Raw genomic sequence first — 23,392 nt, forward strand, 5'->3', positions numbered from 1 at the left:
GGGGTCTTCTGTAAGATTGAATTCACTGTTTATATAGTACAGCCAACAGGTCCATAACTCTTAACAGAGTTTTTAATGTTATGAAGTAAAAGTTTAGAGGAAATCTCCTGGCATGCTGGTGAGGGTTGATAGTGCCTGAAATCCACCAAAGTACATCAGTCACATATTCAGAATATTAATAGTATCAGTAGAGAAATATCTCATTGCAACATGGTTTGGGTTTGGTGAATTCTTGCTAAACAAAATAGCAGAGCTGAAATTATGGTCTTATTTTATCTAAATTTTACCCTATGACGCCAAGGGAAATAAGACTCTGCAGATCACGAGCTTAGTCAAATAGTCCTAGCGCTGTGTTGGTGCCAGATGCACAATGGTGTTGAGGTCTCACAAGGGCTAGTCACATACATGTCCCACTAATAATTTAAGGCCAGCTGCAATCCCATTTCATTTATTCACGTAGATTGATGATGATTTCTGTAGTACCTAGGTGCTGTTAGGACAGAAATAGTTGCTGGTATTCCGTCTGTCCTGTCTTTTGAAAATGAAATTTAAGAGAACAGACTTACATTCATTCAGTTCATTTACTGTATGCCAGCTATTGCAAAATGAAAGTATGTCAGCTCTATTCTCATCTCGTCCTAGAAAGTTAAGTGACTGTCCATATCATCCATTTTGTTCAGAACAATGCTGGTGCTGTTGTTCTGGCCCATGGAAATTCAAGTACAGTGTCCTAAACCAAAAAATGAAAAACTGTAACCAAGCATTTTGGTTATGTTAATTTCCTCTTTTTTTTTTTTTTTTCTGATTGAGCCGTAACACTGTGATCTTACCAATGCAACAGATTGCCTCTTTTAGAAGAAAAGTTGTTATTAATCAGAGGGCTTTTTTTTAAGGTTACGCCTCCAGCCCTGCATCAAATACATTTCCATCTGCAAGGAATTTTCTTGTTTTAAAAAAAAAAAATTGAGCCACAATATCTAATTTTCAGTTGCCCATTGATAGAAATGCACTGATAAAATCTGCCCATCCGGAATGAATTTGGAAATAAACTTTTGTTTCATTACCCTGTAACTTCCAGAGATCTTAGTGAACGGCAAAGAAAAATGTTTGGGCTGCTCTCCTGCTCCACCCCACCTCAGCAGATATGAGTCAGCATCCTGTCCATGCAGCGTGATTCCCAAGTGTGAAGTACAAGCACTTTCCATTAAATGCCAGAGCAATGAGTTAACTTCATATTTCCATCCACAAAGCATATGAATAAGAAACTTGGATGCAGTCATTTGTGGGCTTTGAATCTATCACAATTGTGATAAAACTTGAAAATGTCATTTGCCTTTTTTGAATGTCAAGAATGGTTTAAATGTAGAATTTATTAAAAAGCTTAAGACATTGGTGTATGCTGTGGCCCTGCAACAGCTGAAAGGCCCGATGTCTGTGTGTCTGTCTGCGTATGGCCATTTCTGGACTGGGAGAATTTGTTTTCTTTTATAAAATGGGAACGCTTTAAAATGTGCAGGGGTAGATTATGGCTGAAATGTGCAGTCAGCATGTTTTCAACCCAAAATTTGTAACTAAGACATATGATGCTTTCCAGGGCCTTTTGACTTTTGCAGGCCAAGCTTGTGTGAATAAGAGCACTGAGGTAGGTCTGCCTCAGCATGAGCTAAGGTTGTGAGGCTATCAAGTGCAGTATTTCATCATGAAAAATGTGGTGAAGAGACAGAAAGGAATTTTGAATTTGAGTCGTCATTTTAGATTCTGTGGGGGCTAAAAGGACTTTTGCAACATTCACACTTTATATGATTAATTTTATAATATCTGTTGCGGTCCTTTGTTTCAAGTTGCTGTGAGGTTGCTTTGGGTAATAAGGAAAATAAATTTAGATGGATTCTGGCAGGGATCTGAGTCCTGCTAGTAGCTGCTGATCCAGTCCTTACTTTATGTTTTTTATCAAGAAATCATCATTTACGCTGATGTGTGTGCAAATGGGAAAGAAGCTATTCATAATACTTGCAGTAAATGGGGAGACCTGAGTCAAAACTCTGGGCTTGTTCTGACCTCTAGATTAGAGACTCGTAGTTGCTTTAAAACCTGGCGTGCAACTCATCAGAAAAAATAACTAGTTACACATTATCTTTCTGTTGCAGAAGAATATGCACTGTATTAGACGTGCAATATTTAGAGATAGTTTTGCCTCTTCTAAGCTTCGTCCAGTCAGTCTGGAAGTAGTCCAAAACAAATGGTTACACAGCATAGCTATAGGTTAGCTTGATATTTGAGCATAACAATGAGAGCTGTTCTAGCTGTCTCCTCTGTCCGTCCATTTAGAAGCTATGCTAACTCTTCTGTTTGGAAGACTATTAGCTGGATGTTGCTTCCAGCTGTGCTGTTATTCTCCACCTGTGTATGAATGGCATGTCCAGACAGCTTTGGTTAACCAATAATGTACATGAAATAGGAGCGGACATTTTACCCAGGGGCTGAATTCAGTGATACAGACACAAATATGCATTGGAGAATTGGGGAAGGGGACTCAAATTCTTTCACTTGAATCTTTTTACAAAGCATTCCAAGAAAAAGATTGTAATCGTGTTTGCTATTTTAAACAGAGTAAAAAAATTAAATTCAAAATGAGATTTTACTTGAGCAAGCTAGTGTGTCCTCACCCAGGTGTTTGGAAATTTCAACCATCTACCATTTGATTAAGTACACCTGGGCTGACCTTTTCAGTTCTGTTCAGATACATTCAGTGTCAAAGTGTGCCACACTGTTTTTCTTATTTGTTACTCCAACTTTTTTTTCCCCTCGATGCTCTGTATGTTGCTAACAATTCTTTTGTTTTACCTTGTGGCGGGGGGGCTTGCATTTCTAAACATTTTCCTTTGAGTAATGGAGACTGGCTTCCTGTAAGGGTGTTTCTATAAGCTGTCAAAGTAAGAGAAAGTATTCAATATAACTTTAATGCTTAGTTAAGGGAATATCAGTACAGCTTGTTTGGCTTTTTTTTGGCTATCTTTTGAGTCACCAAAACCAAGCTGCAGATGAGAATTGTGATCAGAGGAATAGCTGTGCCAGTCCAAAGAATGCAAGTTCAGGAGAATTCAGTCTGAAAGCAGCAAGTGAAGTGGGGAAAACGAGAGGGAATCTGAAGTGCAAGTCAGTAGCAGTAGGCAGGAGCAAGTGAAAAAGTGACAAGATGCTGCCTGCATTGGAAAGAACATACAGTAGCAAGTAGCTGTATCTAGGAAATAACATCTGGAAATCCCACTTCTGTACAATGTAAAAGCTTTTTCTCCATATGCATTGACCTGCATTGATGACCCCTACAGGATCTAATGCTGTGGTGTGCATTAGGTTCTATTGACAGCCAGAGTATCTAACCCTAGATGCATGCTTTGGCTTTTAGTTTCTAATAAGTGTCAGTGATCTCCTTGCATTCAGCCTGCAGTTGTATTTAAGTGCATGGATTTGGAAAACTTCACTTAAAACTAAACCTTAAGTGATACGTAGTTCACTTACTTAAAAGATGGGTTGGGAGTTTGAGCGTCCAAGTCTTCTAGGCATGCTAGTTAAAACTTAGCATAGATCTTTGAGTGATGATTTCAAAAAAAGTAGCACATACGTAATTCTTCCAGTGTCAAAAACCCCTTCTGTCTTCTGAGCCACTGAGAGAATGAAATATACTGGTTTACTTTCCCATTTTTATGTTTGGAGTGATTCTTAAGTGACTATGGGTTAAATAGGAAATATAACTGCTTTATTAAGAAGCCTGAATTGAAAACACTACCGAAATGACAGGGCAAGCTTTAGTAAGTACAAGTTCGTGTCAGTTTTAAAGCCTGTGTTCTAGAGCAACTTTTTGCAGAATGCTGAGTGACTGAACACAAGTACACAGACACACAAGTGAAGCAGAAAACAGAAGTAGCGAGGCTGATCACAAACTAGACTTCATTGAGGTGTATACATGCCTGTGTATGTAAAGATCTGCATCACATCAAAAATTTGGGCTGTAATTGGTTGCCCTTTCTCCAAGGCCAGGACATGATACATACTAACCAATGAGCGCTGTTGGGCTTGGCTCCAGACAGCACATATGCTGTGTTTTGAGTGTCGAAGAACGTACTAATACAAGGAGAACAGTAACAAGAAAGCTTCTTTAACTCGTTGTCTTGTGTCTCTGTAGGTGTGGATGAGGTCACCATCATCAACATCCTGACCAACCGCAGCAACGAACAGAGGCAGGATATTGCTTTTGCCTATCAGAGGAGAACCAAAAAGGTAGCAAAATATGAAGAAATACCAACTATTGAATATTTTTCTTGTGGACAGTTAGATTTTTCAGGGCCTGCATGTTTCACAGTTAGCTGGGTGTAAACTGAAGATAAGTATTATTTGCTGTATCTTTTCACTGAAATTGAAGATGCATCTACTTTGTCCATGCTGTCACATTTTAGGACTGGTGGGACTTCCAGATTTTTTGAGTATGCACAACTGGGACTGAAATCTGTTTGGAGACAGTGGTTTCCTAGCACCTCCAGAAGTCACGATGGGTGACATGTCAGCCAGCCAGCCAGCCACAGGATTCCCTGGTGAAACATGCTACACAATAGTGAAAAGGCATTAACGTGAAATCCCTCAGTTTGAAGGAAAAGATAAAAGGGAGATGCTTTAGGGGATTGGGTTTTTTGTGTTTGGGTTTTTTTTTTTTTTTTTTGTTAAGACAACTCAACATAAGGAAAGTATTCTGTTTCTGTTCACAGAGCTAGCTTAAATGAGAAAAGACTGCAGTCAGTTGTGCTACGAATGCTGCAGATGTGGAACAAAGTGATACAATGAGTTGAACTATCACTAGATATTATCCTGTCAGAAATACCTTATGTACTGAGCTATTGACGGAGAGAAATCTGTAAAATGTGTGCAGAATTCTGCATAATGAGTCTTGCTATCTGGAAGGCAAGAGCTGTTCTCTTGACTTCGGAAGTTGTGAGAATCTTACCATAATGGAAGTTTTATACCCATGAAAAAGAGGAAACTTGTATAGAATTAGGATTATGATGAATGTATCTCTTTCAGGTTTGCCAGACCCCAAATGGTAGTCCTCCAATAGCAGCTCAGAATGCTCATCTGAAACCGAATGTAAATCTAGAGTTAAATTTTGGAAATTCACCAACTTTTATGCATGGCTGGCTGATATAGGCACATGCAGAAGCATGCCCAAGTTGGACGCATGCATGTGTGTGCACACATCTGCACCCTGGCAGTCACACCCTGTGGGCACTGAGAGAATCGTGCATATAAATGGACCCTAGTAGTGAAATGTGTCGCTTAAAGCTTTCTTGAATGTTTTGCATGACCACAAAAATGCACAGTCAAGAAAATCTGCAACTTTTTTAATCTGTTTCTTTCTCACCTTTTTTCCTTGCTGTGACCCAAGAGCAAACTGAATTTATCAAGTTTAACAAGTGCCAAAAAAATAAAACAGTTTGTAGAAACAATGGAAATTTGCGGTAGAAACCACTCAGTGAAATAAACAAGTGAATGGCAAGAGACGAGGAAGTGGGATATGAAAAGACATGTAGGTATATTCTCTAAGGACAGTATCTCATGGTTTTTTTTGGGTGATGTGTTGTGTTGTAGTAGGCTGCTTGTTTTATGTGTTGCAGGTTTTCATTCCTTTGAGTTGAGCTGTGTCTAATGGAAACTATTGGTAATCTTGAGGAACGATGTTTGATCTATGCAATCTTTCCCCATCACCAGCATTAATGGAGCTACCAGTGAATACTGGGGTTTCTGCATGTGTGTCTTTGTATGTGTCTGGTCAGTCCTAACTGCCACCAATAGTCTCTAACTTTGAAATGAACTGCTAATATCCAGATGCTCATTTGGAACACTTAGTAAAACATTTTCTCTTTGCTATTTATAGATTAATGATATCTATCGGTTATCTGTTTCCCGCTTCTCCCTTAGAGCGCTCCTAGCCATGGCAAAGAATGGCAGAGTGGAGACCCTGCTTTCCTGGCAGGGGGAGAAGACCTTATTTCTCCAGAAGCCTGCTAATATGAGGGCAGGTGCTTGGTTCAGTTTGAGGTGGTTTTTGAAGTTATTTTGGTAAATCCTACTGTAGTGATTTGTATTTTCCTTCAGCCTTCACACCAAAGTGCAAAGATTGCAAAAACTTCACTCATCTAATTGGAAGTCATGGCATTGTCCTCAAATGTATTATAATAGAGAAATGCAGTATCTTTGCTGTTTCAGCTGATGTCTGAAGAACCTGTTTTCACGCAAATAAATGATGGAACACTGTATCCAAAACAGAGTTATTGTACTAAAATGTTTCAGACTAAAGGAGCTAGATGCCCAAAACCCCCATTCGCTATCTTGGTCGGTCCATGCAGTAAGTGCATACAGTATTAGCATATATTAGTGCCCTGGATTAAATGGGTGACTCTGGAAACGAGCTAAGTGCCTTGGCTCTTTATCTGGTACAAAATTCTCTGCAATTTTGCTGATGTCACTTTCTCTACTCCCTTTTCCCCTGCCCCTCAAGCTTACAAATTGTTAGTGTAGAAACCAGCAATTGAAATGCAGCAATTCTCTTCTGAATGCTACAGACTTAACTTCAGCTTAGGGAATACATTGATCTGCGTGAAAGCCAAACTTGATCCCAGGGATTTCAACTTTGTAGCTACGCTACAATGAAGCTGATAATCAGCATTATTCAAGTTGCACCTGAAAACCATAAAAGAGGACATGCCTCTGACTTTATTTGCTACAGATCTGTGTGCATCCTGTGAAGTGAACATACCTGACTGTTTCTTTCTCTAGGATTGACTGACAATTAACAATAGAGACTTTGGCTACACTCTTCTGGTAGTTTCCTTGAAGACAGGGATAATTTTTCTGTGCTCAGGGACAATTTTTTCTCTTCAGCTAGCTGTTTGGGAACTGGTCCTGTACAGTGGAATAACTGTGCAGTCAGTTTTCCAATGTCTCAGCTAGTAAAGGGCTGGGATAATAGGAAAAACACAAATAATACAGTGCTACTGGGAAAACTTTGGGAGTATGATGGAGAAGCACTGACCGCAGGGAGTCAAACTCAGATCCATCTGTGCTTATTAGCTCCAACAAGGTGTCAGTGCTTCAAGACTGGAGCAGAGCTGTTCAGATGTGTCTGCACCATGCTTCCCAGCACTTTGTCAGCCACCAGTGGATTTCTTCTTATTTTCAAAGGATGAGAAAAAATTTCTTTGCCCTAATTTCTTTCTTAGGCTTTCAAAAAAGAAAAGCTCTTTATGTTCTGTTTCATTGTCAGTCAATTGTGTAAGAAATACTGTTGCAGGCTTGGAGACTTAAAGCACTACAGGCTGAATTCTCTGGAGATCAGAAGTGAGCTTTAATTTTTTTCTTCCTTCATCCCTCCTTTTTCACAGGAACTTTCTGCAGCTCTCAAGTCTGCTCTGTCGGGTCATTTGGAGGCAGTGATCTTGGGCTTGCTGAAGACACCGGCACAGTATGATGCCTCTGAATTGAAAGCTGCCATGAAGGTAAATGAGCTTTGAAATTTAAGTATGTTAGTCTGATGTTGCTGTCTCAGGAATGAGTATGGACTTCATATCCAAGGGCACAGTTTTCAAACGTGTCCACTGACTATTATTTTTATTTAGTATTACAGTTTAAGTATCCAGCTGCAAGGCATCCAAAATGAGAGAAATTCTGGAACCATGTGATTTTTAAACTGATAATTAAATCCTCTCTTTAAGGAAATATATAATTTTTGTCAGGTCAGGAATAACTGATAGGCTGCTCTGGCTGGTTGCTGCTTTGCTGACTGCTCTTAAAAACAATATACAGGTTCATAGTAGAAAAAAACATTAAGAGAGCAGCTGTTAGCTGGAGCTATTAAATCCTCTGCTAGCATTTATAGGCTTAAACAGTAGTTTCCAGTTACTGGGTCATATTACTGATCTTGAAAGAACATTCTGTACCAGACCTGCCTCTGTGTAGAACACAAGGAGGAGGAGGATGGGGCATCAAAAGCAGTCTTTGGAGAAAAAGTGCAGCAGTGAGTAACCGTGTTCAGTCCCCTACAATCACAGGCAAGTGTGGAATAGGTTGCTGGTTTAGAAATACCTGCTGTGTAGGCCACTGAAACAAGACTTTGAGACGTGCTTATGTCAGTGCATTCACCTTTCTAAGCAAATGAAGGTTTGGGAATTTGTATTTATAATTATCACTTCAATTCTGAACGTTCTTGATCAGGTTAATTTTTTTTTAAATAATTAAAAAACAAGTATTAAAATATGTCTGTTGAAATTCAGAACAAGACAAAAAAACAATTAATTAATTTCTCCAGACTATGAAAAAGGAGTTAAAAAACAAACAAGCAAACAAAACCACCACCTCCACCACCCCACCCCACCAAAAAAAGCCAACTCAAACCCAAAAAACCAACCCAGTATGGAGATGGTAACTCTTCAATTATGGGCCAAATCCCTTCTTTGAGTAATCACATGCTGCCCTCTTCTGGTTTAAGTAGAGGCTAGCCATAATTTACTGTGACTCAGATCAGTTTGGTTTTGGTTTTTTTGTTGGGCGTTTTTTTTTTTTTTTCAATGTCTTACATCTGTTATATTATATTTAGGATGACCACATGCTTATATAGCATTTATGCTGTATTTACAGCCGGAAGACCAAGCCATTACCTCAGAGTAGCCACAAATGGTAGAATATTCTATTCTCTCCATAGGTCAGCTATTCTCAGCTCCCAAGCACTTAGTCTAATCTGAATTTGCCTGAGCTTAAGTTTGACTTGATACATACAGCATAATAAACTATGACATGGGAATTGAAGTTGGGTAAAGCAAAGTTCTCACTGAGGAGTTAATTATTTTTCTGGTACACATTCTTACAAAATACTCTAAAAATATTTAGAAAATCTTAAATTTTGTTAGCCTTTATTTCTTCTCCAGATACCTATTAGAACCACTCTGTGGAAAGCTATCCTAATTCTCTTAGCTGTGAGCCATTTTTATAAAATTGCTTGGGTTTAGTCCTCTCTTTTTTTTTTTTTTTTTTTTTTTCTCCCTCCTCCCTTCAATAGAGACACTTTTTCCAAGAGGGTAGTTTTCCACATAATTACCTCCATTTTCCACATGTGAAAGACTGCAGCATGAGAAGTTTTCCCGAGATGTTACCTAGCAGACTCCTCTTGCAGTCCTGTGGAAGCCATGCCCATTTTTGCCACATACAAAATGACGTTCTGTTACAGATGGGCTTAACAAGCAGCATCCTAACAGGAGGCATAAGAGTGTTTTTTTCTGTGTGCTGGTGATGCTGGAAGATGAGGGTAATGAGATTAGCATGAACATAATTCATTAGTAAGTAAGTAACAAAACAGAATGAAAAAATCACCAGTGGAGTCTATTTTTTAAAAAGTTTCTTTTCAAAATATTGAGGCATCTGGCTGCCAAATGGCTTTACCAACTAGTAACCCAGACATCCTCAGTGGTCACTGGAGAGGGAAGCATCTTCAGCTCATCCAGGTTAATCTTCTGTTCTGAGCCTGTCCTTCAGAGTTTTCTGTCTTTCTCCAGGAGCAAGAATATTGCAGTGTTGTTGGCAATTTTAAATTTTTTTTTTTTTTTAAATTTGGCTGTTTATCTATATAAAATAATTGAACAAGGTTTAGAGCACATTGATCAACCCACATTATTTTGGAGTATCTGAGTTACTATAAGGCTTATTTGATAGCTGATACATTTTGATGTAGTTTGTAATTTTGTTACAGTGATAATACCTATATTACTTTTTAAACAGTAGTAATGCAGCTTTGTTCAAAGTACTGGTTCTTCATTGACCTTGATCACAAAAGTAGCTTTGAAATATTATATAAGACCTCTCAATTCATTCAGCTTGTTCACAAAAATTTAAAATCTAAATATTTAGTTCATCATACTAAATAGATTTTAGTTTCTTAATATAGCTAATAGTAATATTGTTTCATCTGTATTTGTGCATTGTGAAGTACATGGAAAATATGGACAATTCAAGAGGGGCTATTTATTAGCTAGAAGTTCAGAACATGCTTAAATCTTTGCTGAGTTGGAGACAAGGCCAAGGCTAATGATGGTGTCATCCTTGGCTTTGCATTTATAGTGGAGGAGTTGTATGGCTGGAGGTGGGGAAGACAAGCAGGAAAGAACAAGTTGATTGCTGCCCATCTGCGTGCTAAGAATCAGATTTTCTGCCTGTGCTCTTAATGGACAGAAAACAATCACACATGGACCATGATAAGTTGATCTCATCCAGTTACACTGTGGGGAGGCCACTGAGCGTTACAGACACTCGCAGCAAATGCGCATTGCCCAGAGATGGTATCTACAGGATCTCAAAACTATTGGAGTAGTATTTGGCAGCTAAAAATATTCCATCTGGGGTTTCTCAGGTGCAGTTAGCAAAAAATATCCCTGAATCGTTGTGAAACTGTTAAGAGTGGGAGAAAGAAGATGTCTGTAAAATATTTTTAAACGATTCAAGCATGCCTGTTCATTTCTAGCACCTAACTGAATCATACATGTGTTGCAGGGTCTGGGAACCGATGAAGACACACTCATTGAAATCATCTGCTCACGAACAAATCAGGAGCTTAGTGAAATTAACAGAGTCTACAGAGAAAGTAAGTTTACTTTGAAAGTTTCAGGGTACTGTGTTTTTACACTAAGTTAGCTGGATAAGTTCCCCTCAGTGTGAATTTGATTATTAGAGTCGCTTACACAACGTCTGCTTTGATTCTCTGGCAGTTGGACACAAGATAGTATTTTGTACTGGTGTCCTTGATATTTGTATGTGTTTATATAGTTTCATCTTGTTGCTTGGTAGCAAACAAATTGGAGAACATTTACTACTCATGTAAGTCCTGTCTAAATGAGTTTTTTTTTGTAAGCTACATGCATTCTGTGTGTAGTGACAGAATTAATTATGTTAGATTTATGGATTCTAGGATCAATTATGTAATAAGTAGGTGACTCAAGCATGCTTATAAGTTTATTTGCTAGACTTGCCAGAAAAGACATGAAATAAAAGCATATATTCTGTTTTTCAGCTTTTCTAAAGCATGTTATCTGATTGAAGCTATAATTCTTAGTTGATTATAAGTAGATATAAGAGTGATCTAAGATCCACCCTCAAAAAAATATTACTTTTCCTTTAATATACCTTATATTTTTATATTGGCCATTCTGGTTGGGTTTATTGCAATTCAGTAGCGCATCTGTCCGGTGCCTGTTTCCCTGAGCTTCAGAGTTGAGTTTCACCACAAATAGACTGAAATGTAGAAAACTGCTGTGTGCTAATGCTTAATAGTTGTCAAGCAGTTCTGGTAAGGTCTGGCTAAGTCAAAAAAGACAAGCAAAACCAATGTAGTCTTAATGGGCAGTATTGAAAAAAAATAATATGTCTCAGCAAAGAGAATGTTGCTGCTGTAGATTAGGTTGCTGTTGAAGAGAGAATGTGATTTTGTAGTAATACAGAGTATGACTGCTTGGAAAGCAATGAACATGTTTAGACACCAGACCAGAATCACACACGGCATTCCTTTGATTTATCATAACAGCTTTTGTCTTTTACATTAAACTTGTAATTGCAGTTATCCAATCATAAATCCACCAGTGGAGGTGGCCTAAATGCTATGTTTATCAAATAAGCAAACATTCATTGGTAGCTAAGAATGATCTAATAGGATATTGAGCTTAAAAAAAAAAAAAATTCCCTTCCTTTTAATAGTCTCAGGCTTTCCTGTTATCTTTATTTACATGACAGACTTTCATTGCTTGAGAACTCTCATGACTAGCTGGTAGCAACATTGTTTTTGTTGTATGCAAGCATGCATTTGTTTTCATTGTCTTCCACATGTGACTTAGATTGTAGCTGTTTGTGCGCATAAAACACAGTAATTAGCAGCTGTTTTTCCTGTAAAGGAGTATTTGTAGGACAACATTTACTTAAGAATTTTTTGTTTTCTAGTGTACAAGACAGAGCTGGAAAAGGACATTATATCGGACACATCTGGTGACTTCCGCAAGCTAATGGTTGCCCTGGCAAAGGTAGGTCTGTTCATATTGTTCCACTTTTCCTAAAGTGCTTACCCTTTGGTAACCGACTGATGGCTGCCAGTAAAACAATTGGATTTCTGATTCACTTTTAAATTTCCTTATATTTTCACTCTCTTTTGGGGGAAAAAATATTCAAATGTTGAAGGGCAAAGTATTTTGATAGAAATGCAGCATTCATAGCAGCTTCGTAATGGGGTGGAGCATACTGTTACTCATTTAGCAAATTCAGATTAAAAAAATCAAAGAGAAAAGAATATGCATATAGCAAACTGCTTACTCTCTATTAAACCTCTTCTAAATACTGCTATCCTTGTTTGAAGGGCAAAAGGTGTGAAGATACCTCTGTGATTGATTATGAGCTGATTGACCAAGATGCTAGGGTAAGTGCTGGTAATGACCATTAAATGTCTTAAGTTGATCAAGCTTTTGGGGATATTGAAAGTACAAATATTATGGGAATGAGAAGCATTTATGAAAGTAGGTGTGTATATTTCAGATTGTCTTGCACAGTAATATTTGCATGCTGTCAAGGTATCTGCCGCTTAAGATCCTGATACCTTCAGTTATCAGTTTTCACAGGCTACTAACCCACAAGTACCTATACAGAAACTCTCTGGTGTTTCCCTTAGGCATACTGAGAAAGAGAGCCTGTAACAAAAGAAAACCCATAACATTGTGAAGACTGACTGCAACCAAGTAATTGTGTAAGACTGAGAGAAGTATCATTGAACTTAGTGGCTGCTAGTGCTTGTTTATTAAATCTGTATGTCAAGAGCAGCTCTGCTGAGGTAAACAGAGCTAAATACAGAGTAAAACCTGTAGATAGAGGTAAATACAAAGTAATTAGTCTTAGTTTCAGTTTAGATCCATAGATCTTGTCCTGGTGGTCTGCCCAATCATGTGTCCTTTTGTGTTTCTCCCACTGACACAGTTCCAGTAGGGCTTGTTTTCTAGTAAGGGAATAGTATGCATTTGTGATGGCTCCTTGTGTAACTCCTGATTTTCATGATTTTGCTTTTCATTCCAACCCCAGGAGCTCTATGATGCTGGTGTGAAGAGAAAGGGAACTGATGTCCCCAAATGGATCAACATTATGACTGAGAGAAGTGTCCCCCACCTGCAGAAAGGTACTATTCGAGAGACAGATTTATTTTTTTCCTGTAAGAGAAAGTTATACCAAAGTGGTTACTATTTTGTCCCAGATATGATTGAAATGAGTGTGAAAAGCACTCATAAAACATAGGAGATCTCATAAATCTTAATTCATGTCCAAGCTGTTAATTTTTTCAAAAAATTTAGTTATTTCTGTGGATGTGTTAATCTCACAGTTAGAATGTGTGTAAAGAGCTCTTTTTTACACAGGTGTAACAGTGCTCAATTATATGTCACATACACCAGGAACAAAACTGTTACAAATCTAGAAAACATGACTGCAGGAGACCTTGAGAAGTCCTTTAGCTTTTCCCTCCGTCTTAGGGAAGCTTAGCTATATCATGTGTTTAAATCTGACAGTGAAGACTCTCAAAGGCAGCTCTGACATTGCTGTAAGAAGCACATGGGAAAGCCATTTGAAGGCTTTTCTTTTCAGGGCCTAAATCACTGTTGTTTCAAAAAATACTAGTACAGAATTAATACGGTATTTTTCCAGATTGTGGAGGTGTTCAAGTAAAACAAAAAGGTCATAGCATGGGAACTTTGCTATCAGCTGACAAACTTAGGCTGTACTTTGATGAAGTTCTCAGAAGCACTTGGACAGATATTTTTTTTAATCATGTGTCTCTGCATTGCTGTCTATGTTTTTGATCTAGGTGGTTACTTTTACCAGTTCTTGGTCTGGTTTTGATTTTACCTGATTTCTTTCTTGTGATAGTGTTTGACAGGTACAAGAGCTACAGCCCGTATGATATGTTGGAGAGCATCAAGAAGGAGGTTAAGGGAGATCTGGAGAATGCCTTCCTTAATCTTGGTGAGTTACCCTGAAGTAAAGACTATCTTTAGATAGGATCTTTTCAGTGTTCTTGCGGTGTATCATGATAAGGATAGAGCCCAGCTTCCTCTGTGTTGCTGGATGAGAACTAAACTGGACGTGCTGGTATTATTGGATCCATCAGTGTATTTTAGGATATTACAGGTATTGAGAAGTAGCATATTTTTGCCCTCTGCAAAATACAAACCTTGCTTTCCAGTTGAAAATGAGAATGCATGTGTTTTGTGATTTGTTGATAGTTCCACTTTTGTTTGATGTAGAGTCTTAATGTTTGTTTTGCCAAACAAACAAAAAGGTTGCAACACATTAAGTGTTCAATGTAGACATCGGCTGGAAAGAGAACTGTGTGTGTGTGAGAGAAGATGAGCGGTGGAGGATGGTAGAGGCTAATAAAAGAGCTGATTTGGCACTGAATTCTCTGAAACGGGCAGATAAGGTGTAAGGCTGGTATTGTGGCATGAGATGAAGATGACAAGGATGTCGCCAAGTTTCAAAGGAAATTCTTTAAGAGGAAAATCCATTTCAGACTAAGGTTGAACTGAGAGCTCTGTAATGCAAATGGAGAATAAACAGAGCTCAGCCTTGAAAGGGAGACTTCTCATAGATTAGCATACAATAAGTGTTTTCAGAAAAGAGGTTGCTTTATAGAAGTGGAAGAATGAATTGCGGTGTATGTGGAGGAGGGCTAGCATTCTGGAACAATACTAGCAATGGAGGGAAATACTTTCTCAGATTGTAAGGATTTGTGGTTCAATCACAAGCTTAGCCAAACAACTTCTAAGTAACAACTCAGGTAAAAAGAATTTCTCTATGTCCCCTTTTGGAGAAACTTTTGCTGAAAACCTTATTTTGACTACTTATCATGTCTTTATAAAGGCTCCAAGATTCTGTGTTCTGCTTTTCCATGTATAGGCAGGATGTTTAACTATTCTTATTTCTCTCCAGTCCAGTGCATTCAGAACAAGCAGCTGTATTTTGCTGACAGACTGTATGATTCCATGAAGGTAGGGAAGACTGTTCTTTCTTTCTACTAATTTTTTTCTTGCCATTGTTTCATCAGATATTGATTCCTTAGGCACTTGTATTCATATGATGACTGGCATGATGAATAAATTAACAATGACTTAGTATTGTTCAAAAGCATTCTTTAACAGTTACAAGCCTAGACCATCTATTCAGATGCATCTGGTATAGGGAAAATCATAATAATGATCCTTATTAGATCAGTTGATTATAATTAGCAAAGTTAGACACATATTTTGCAGGTAAGCAAGAGCTGATAGCGGAAAAAGCTGCTTATTAACATGCCAAAATAAGACACTAGATTTGCCTCAAAACATTTTCTCAAGAAAAGGGATGAAAGAGAAAGACCTGGTGACAGGCATTAGGCAATACCAGGAAGACGTCCTGGTGAACCAGAACTGCTGCTTACAGTCTAAGTAGCTAGATTTGTGACTGGAAGTTGGTCAAACAGTGCTGATGAGAAGGGTATGTTGATGCTCAAATTCCTGGATCATAATAATGACCTTAGTTAGAAGATTTAATTCTTTGTATCTTTTATTGCTACATCTCAGTTGCCTGTAGTCTGCTGTCTTACAGTCAGGTATGGTGGCCTTTTATGCGTTTCAGCTATTACAGTTCTAAATGTGTTTCTGCTTTTGTAGGGCAAGGGAACCCGTGACAAGGTTCTGATCAGGATTATGGTCTCCCGCTGTGAGGTTGACATGCTGAAAATTAAGAGTGAATTCAAGAGGAAATATGGAAAATCCCTCTATTATTTCATCCAGGTAAGTTTTTCAGCTTTCTTTTCATATCAGTTGTATGGACCTTTGCAGCAGTCTTCATTGGATTAATCGTACCATTAGAATTCATGGGAGGTGTTTTAGAGACTGCAATGAGAATAATACATTATTATCCATATGCTATTAAAAAAACCCACCTTTAACTTTGCAGTCTACAGCTAGTACAACTCCTGGCAGCCACCTGAGGGTATATGTAGACTTTGTGCAATCAGCTGATGTGTTATGAAGGAAAATTCTGTTCACCTGTCCCTATCCTTATACCAAAAGAAAAGAAAAAACAGAACTGCTCTGTGATTGCTGAGTGAAAATAGAGCCTCTAAATTGCTGCTCCCCTTCATTTCAGTGCTCAAGGAGTAGGCTTTTCAGCTTGAGTGATTTTTGTCCATTTCTGTGATTGGGCAGGAGCTATAGGTGCTAGGTTTTATTTAACTTGGGGCATAGGTAAAGAGCTTGTGCACCTGTTTAAAAACTAGTCTTCCACCCACCCTCACAACAACATATGATACATTATTCCTTGTGTAGATGAAGTTGAGTCAAAATCTTAAGCCAGAATCTTTTCCTGAAGATGCCAATTTTAGGTTATATGCAAATTTTCAAAATAGTGAACTTCATGTATGATTTTTGCAGTGATCAGTGAGAAGGAACAGAATCGAGTCCTTCAGCTTTCCTTTGTTGAGTTACTTTTTCATAACAAAATTTCTCTCCCTTCTTGGCCTTGCATTTGTATTGCAAGAATGATAAATAATTTCAATTTACTCATAAGTAAAACTCAGTCTAGATAGTCTCCTCCAGGCTGACAAGGCTTCAACTGCAAAACATAGTCTGTCCCACAGCTTTAGAATATAATGCATATACTTTCATATTTTGTGACTGTTTCCTCATATGTATTTTGTATTTTTCTTCCCTTGCTTTACAGCAAGACACAAAAGGGGATTATCAGAGGGCGCTGCTGAACCTGTGTGGTGGAGAGGACTGAAAGCTGTGAGGGAAGAAACCCAAATCCAGAGACATGCCTTTTTTGCTCTTCGTTTTATTGTAATCCTAGAAAAGATTGACTTGCCTAGCTAACCTTGACTTGCCTTTATATCTGCAAGAGCACTGATGTAGTATGCTTTCCGGTGCTGTGTGCGCTTCTCTCAGCAGCAGCGCTCTGCTTGGCTCTGCCAAAGATCCTAACAGTGCATAGCCAGAGAAACTAACCTTCCAAAGATAAATGAGGTTACAAGTGCTTGTGAGAGACTCTGCCTCTCTGTGTGATGTTTCTAATAAAACATAAATAAAACTGAAGTCTTTCAGACCTTTAATTTGAAAACTGCGTGAACAATTGATATATATTTAGCCTTCGCCATCCATGTTCTGTGTTGGTTTTTTCCTCCCAGGGTTCACTGCTTGCGGCTGAAACCTTATCTTCCTCCCTCGAAGCCCTTCCCCTGTTTAATGATTCAATTTCTTAACAGACGCAAACCCATTCTCTTGATTATTTTTTTTTTTCCTTTTTTCTCCCCAAATAAGTGATACTAAAACCTGAGCCCCACCTTTCCCTGCCTGTGTGGGAGGGGTGAACGCTTTTGAATCCCTCTTAAAACATTTAAACGTTTTCTGTGCCTGCGTGCGAGGAGCGAATACTTGTGAATCCCTCTTAAACATTTTAAACAGCCTGTCTGTCTGTAACAGAAGCGTTTCCTTCAGAAGTCCCGCAGCTGGGGCACGCTGCGGTAGATGTGTCATACCAGGCCGCGAAGCCGGGAGGAACGAAGCGGGTGCCGCTTATTTTAGTGAGGAGGGAGTTTCCCGCCTTTCCTCTTCCCGCCCTCCCCGCTCCCCTGAGAGCAGGTTTGGGCGCGGAGGCAGGGGCTATCTTTGCTCCCTGCCTGGCGGCCAGCAGGGGCCAGAGCCGCGGGCCGGGCCGGGCCGGGCCGTCCCTAGCCGCGGCGGTCGGCGGCTGCCGAAGGAGCGGCGGTGGGGCTGCGGTGCCCTCCGCAAGGCGCTTCAGTCAGCCTCCGCGGCGTCTTGGGAACGGTGCGGGCTGGTGTCCGGCTGAGGGGGACCTCGGACCGCCCACAAAACAGCGAGGAGCCGTTATCGGGGGTTGCAGGCGCTCGCCGTGCCCCTGCGCTTGTGCTGGGCGGCTGGGGCTCCTCTCTTCCTCCGTGGGGTGACAGGTATTTCAGTCTTCAGTTGTAGCCGCGGTGAAGTAAGCTCACCCGGTAGCATGCACTTGTCTTACTGTAACATTATCTCCTACTACTGTATGAAAGTCGTGTCCAAATGTCAGGGAAAAGGTGTAAAGAGCAGAGCTTTCTCTCCAGCTGTGAGCGTTGCCTTGGGGCCCTCACGCGGGAAGACTGAGGGGAGCAGCCATCTTGCTGCGAGGGCCAAGCCTGAGTGCTCTTTGGGTGCTTGTGTATCCACACGCTGCCTAGCACAGAGGCCTTGGCTTGGGTACAACTGTAATCTAAACGTGAAATAATTGTCATAAGAGAAAATAATTTCTTCCTTTCCCAGCCGTTGTTCCTTTGGAAATATAAAACTGCCTGCAAGTGTCAGGGGCTTCCCTCAGGCATTACCTGGTTTGTAGCCCCATTTCAAAGGCTGATAAACTTCTTGGAGATAATTTTGAGACTTTTTGAATCAACCTTTCAAAAAAGACATGAGAAGCACACAGTAGCCTGTTTCATGCTGCTATTAAAAGGGTGAGAGATCTTGCTGAAATATTACTGGCTTTACACCACAAGGAATACTTGGTGTAAAAACACTGCAGTTGATAAAATATCGGTAACTTAAATGCACAAATCATACTATTTTTCAGGAGCAGCTCCAATTTAATGCCTGATGGAGCAGTGTCATTCACACCTGTTTACAAAATGCCTCTCTGTCTAGATTTGTACATTTAAAAACTATTGCTGAGATAGCAAATCACTCTTTGAATCTAATTAGGTAAGTCATCTCTATAAACTTTGCTTGCTCAAATGTGGCCCTATAAAAGAAATCAAATGGCAGGCATTTTTCCAGTCAGTGGAATGAACAACTAGGATTTGATGGCTAGCATGCTCTGTCTCACTGCTACAGGATGTTCAAAATTGCAGGCAGTCTTTCTTTGGGAGCAACGCAGTGTTAAATAAACCGGCATGATTTCAAAGGCCAGGACCATTTTCACTGACTGTAGACTAGAAAGCAAATTAGTCCCCTGTGGCATCTAGAAGCTTTCTAGAATGTAATTAAAGTTGATTGTTGGCATTGTTGATGATTTTTTTTATAAACTTTCTCTTTTTTTTGTATTACTGGCTTACTGATGTTCCAGATAGGAAAAATTTGCAGGCTTTGGTGTTGATCCTGTCATTTGGTTGCAGGCTCGCTAATGTTCAAGGTAGGTCCCTATCTATAGATATCTATTGCAAAAATCAAGTCTCTGGGACTTTGAAAGTGAGGAATACCTTGAAGAATGGAGCTTGGCACTGTTGCAATGTTTTACTAATAATTCCCCACCTGGAAAATTAAACACATGATTAAAAAAAAAAAACTTTCAGTTGTTGATGATATAATTTAGCCTGTTACTCTACCTATCTACCTATAAAAAAAAATAGTTAAAATTTGCCTCTCCAGATCTTTGCTATCCCAAGAATGTGTGAAGAAAGGGTCCAGTTTCAGTTTTTTTCAGGTCAGATCTTGATTTAGTTTACTGTGTTTGCTCTTTAGAGTTCCCATTCCAATAACACATGCAACAACGAAAAGTTTTCCTTTGATACTTTATACTTAATTGGCACTGTTTCTTTGACTATCCCAAATTACACAACAAATACCAGTAGTAGGATTTAATTGGATTTGTACTAGTCTCCTATCAGACCTGCTGTGTAACAGACATTGGAATATAGGGCTAAAGAAGCGTACCTTTAGGCGAGTATCAATTTAAACACCTACTAACAAAGTAATGATGTTTCTAGCATGGCTGTAGGTGGTTAGTTTCCTTGGTGTGGTTTCCAGTTGTATGCATAAGGGTGACTTTTCCTGTTCCTTGTACAGAATTCCCTTCCTCAGATTTCAGAGGAATTTGTCTAAGTCAGAGTCTAAACAGTCTAATTCAAAGTAAGATAAAGTCAATAAATGCTTGCAAATGTGGAATAGCTGTCAGGCCTGTACTAGGCTGTGCTAGTTCCTTGGTGCAAAAATCCTTATTTCTGCAATTTGTAACTCCATTTGCAGAGCATCTAAACATTTATAAAAACAAGCAGTTTATTATTGCAGTACATTGATAAGGAGTAATGCAAGATGTCTTACAAGTGAGAAACAGATTTAGAATGATTTAATTAAAATAAATTGTAGTTCAGTGAAAACTTAAGCCAACATTTACAACCTGGTAAAAGAAAAGGTTCCTTGCAAAATATAAGCTTTCTTTAAGTACTTGCTTTTAAAATACCTTTTTCATTAATATTAACAAGGTATGTATCATTTTACTTCTAAAATGGGTAATGCTTGCTCTCTGAACACTGCTATGACTGTTTGTAAGATTGTTCCTCAAGTGTAATTTTGTCTCACTGCAATGATGGGTGGTGAGCTCTTCAGAAGCATCAGAGAGAGAAGCAGATTATGGGTTTTGGTTGGGGGGGTGGAGGTGGGGTGTCTTTCTATTTATATCCTGTTCCTTCTAGGGAAAGATAGCTGTATTTGGATAATGTCTTTGCAACCAAACATTTCTGTTTGCAAGGTCATTTGGGGCACTATGCGTTAAGAAACAAGTAATATGAAATTGCAACTCATAATGTTACTCGAGTCCTGCTGTTGGCGATGCTTTTGGTGCACTGTCAGCAACTGCTCGCGAGAGGGAGCTCAGAGAAAGCGTCAAGTATTCTTGCAGTCAAAACAAAACAAAACACAAAAAATCCTAATGTATCTCCCTATATATTATGAACTCTGCTCTCTCCAAACATTTACATTCCCTGACTCTAAGCCTTCATGTCAAAAATTCAGTTTCATCTTCCAGTATTTTTTCTGTATCTAGAAAATTGGCTATGTTTTCTGAAGTACTTAACCAAATTTTATAATTTCTCTTTTTTAGGCTTAGGCAACCCAAATGATTTCTTATATTCTAATTATGTTATGAATTTTCAAAACTGAAAGGTTTTCTATAAATAACCTTTCAAAGAGTGGATTAATAATTACAATAACTGTAAAGGAATTTTCTCCCCTTTCTTTAACAGGAAGTGGTTTTGATCTTGAAATGATCTGCTGCTTCCTGATTTAAAACAGGTACTCATTCTTATTTTCTCTGTAGAAAATTAAATACATCACCATATCTTTTGCTATATTCATATTAGCACTGTAGAATTTAATTGCTAGCAATTGCACACGCTTTGCATTTTCACTGTCTTTACTTACAATAAAATACATGTGCCATTAAAGTAGCTTTTCTAAAGGAGATATTTCCATTTATTCATGTGTATTAATCTTCCTTTCCTTCTCGCTCTGACTGATGTGTTCACAATGGGGAATGTTTTTAAAATTTTAATACAGAAAAAATTTGTTCAGTTATGTGAGGTGACTTTGTTTATGTTCAGCGTATGCATTTTTAGTGTCTTAAGAAGATATTCATTGAACTTCTTTTTTAGTATGGTGTATTTAAGGTCCTGTTTAATGCTTAATAGAAAAAAAAAATCATGTCTTACTATTTAAGAAGGTTGACTGGAAGGAATATATGCAGGTATGTTAAATGTGGAACAGAGTATGTTGCTTGTGAATTCCTGATTGAATAACTACTAAGTAATTTGGCCAATATTCTTCTCTCCTTTGCTAAGTGTCCTTATCTGGCTGGTTTATACCTACTTATTTTCAGTTTAATGGTTTACTTGTAAGGTGAAAACAAGCTTTACGACTTGTGGAGGCTATTTTTAAGCATACACAGAATTTATCTGAAAATCTGCTTTTATTATTATTATTATTGAAAGAATACTCATTAAATCTATTTTATCACTTATGTGTAGAAATCGGGATGAATTATCTGATCCAAAATGGTTGTCTTATGAAAATTGAATTTACTAAATGTTTTGAAGTTATGTTCCATGAAAGAGAAAGCTTTATTTAAAGTAGCTTTAGTAGTATTTGATTTTAAAACAAATGCAACAACAAAAAAAATCTTTCTAAAATCTTTTAGATTTATGAAGCACTAAAGATGGGTAAATATTTTGGAAAAATATTTTTTAAAATACTTTGCAATAAAAACATTAAATGAGTATTACTTTGTAGGCTTCCTATGATTATATAGTAAATTAATTTTTTTTCCTGAGACAGTACTGCTATTAACTTATTACAAATATATTAACAATGATGTATTTAAGTACATCAGTAAAGCAACAATTGGCATTGTACAATAAATACATTAATAATAGGGGATCTAAATTCTTTCCCACTTCTATTTTTTTCCTCCCCATTCAAAAAAAAAAATGGTGTTAGGAGCTTTTTAGATGTGTTTTAGATTTTACTGTGCACTCTTAGTTCTGAATTTCCTTGCTCATTGTAGGAAAGTTTCTCCCTGTAAGTAGGAAAGCAGAAAACAGACTGTACTCTATAGTGGTTCTCGGTTGTGACTACATCATAATGCTATTATTGCGAATGATGGATTACATGAGGATTTTTTTCTGGTCTCTTGCAAATTTGTGTATTGCAAATGCACCCAACATTTCCAGGTTTTAATAGTTTGTTTTTAAACCCTTTATATTAAAGGATTTTATTTAGTAAATCTTTGGGGTAAATCAGTGTGAGAAGAGGCTGATGTATAATTACATCTGGGACAGTGGCAGACTGGGGTTTTTTCCTTTTTTTTTTTTAATGGAGAAAGTCTTACTAAAGCAACTGCTTTTTATTTTCTGATTACGTGCAGGTCTCATGCTATATGTTTAATGTGGGTAGATGGGACAATTTTCCTCCTTTTTCTGTTGCTCTTCTGTCTTGGGCTATTTTATTTTACTTTGGGAGAATGGGGTTGGCCTGTCAGTTCAAAACCTGCCTGGATATGAGCTGTATTAGTTTGTGTGTGTCATGTAGAAGAAAATAAAAAACTAATAAGGTGGGATTTGACTTTTTGAGTTATTTCCTCCCTCCACCCTTTATTGCCATCCACAGAAGACAGGATGGTGGAGAGAAATCAGAAGTGCAGTTATTTCACAAATAAGGTGCTGTATCTGTAATTGATGCTAATGCAGTGTTTTAAAACAAGTAATTGGAACTGGGTAGGAGCCAAAAGGCTCAAAGTAATGAATTTCAGTAAGGTAACTGATGAACTGACAAATTGTTCAGAGGCTGACCATGTGTGCATGAGTTGAGCTCAGACTCAGCAGCACAGAACCTAGGAAGAGAAGCTGCAATCTACTTTTCTCTCTCTTTTGTTTTAATGAATTGTGTTGCATATATGTTAGATAAGTGTAGGTCATAGCTCAGAAAGCACCTTGATGTTAGATGAATAAGCTGCAAAGATGCCTCTCTTGGTTCTGTGTGCAAGAATT

General features: G+C 38.3%; 1 protein-coding gene across 1 annotated transcript in view; it reads left to right on the forward strand.

Moving 5' to 3' along the window:
* Window positions 1-17,186, forward strand: part of ANXA2 (annexin A2) — a 30,648-nt gene extending 13,462 nt beyond the window's left edge. Inside the window, exons 4-13 of the mRNA XM_030015701.2 lie at window positions 4,184-4,278; window positions 7,431-7,544; window positions 10,585-10,675; window positions 12,022-12,101; window positions 12,431-12,490; window positions 13,144-13,237; window positions 13,981-14,076; window positions 15,043-15,101; window positions 15,762-15,884; window positions 16,816-17,186. Of these exons, the coding sequence (XP_029871561.1) occupies window positions 4,184-4,278; window positions 7,431-7,544; window positions 10,585-10,675; window positions 12,022-12,101; window positions 12,431-12,490; window positions 13,144-13,237; window positions 13,981-14,076; window positions 15,043-15,101; window positions 15,762-15,884; window positions 16,816-16,875 (872 nt within the window). The 3' untranslated portion in view covers window positions 16,876-17,186. The remainder of the gene's footprint in view (window positions 1-4,183; window positions 4,279-7,430; window positions 7,545-10,584; window positions 10,676-12,021; window positions 12,102-12,430; window positions 12,491-13,143; window positions 13,238-13,980; window positions 14,077-15,042; window positions 15,102-15,761; window positions 15,885-16,815) is intronic.
* The last annotated feature ends 6,206 nt before the right edge of the window (window positions 17,187-23,392 follow it).

Source organism: Aquila chrysaetos, chromosome 5 (genome assembly GCF_900496995.4).
Source record: "Aquila chrysaetos chrysaetos chromosome 5, bAquChr1.4, whole genome shotgun sequence".
In the NCBI taxonomy this organism is placed as follows: Eukaryota; Metazoa; Chordata; class Aves; order Accipitriformes; family Accipitridae; genus Aquila; species Aquila chrysaetos.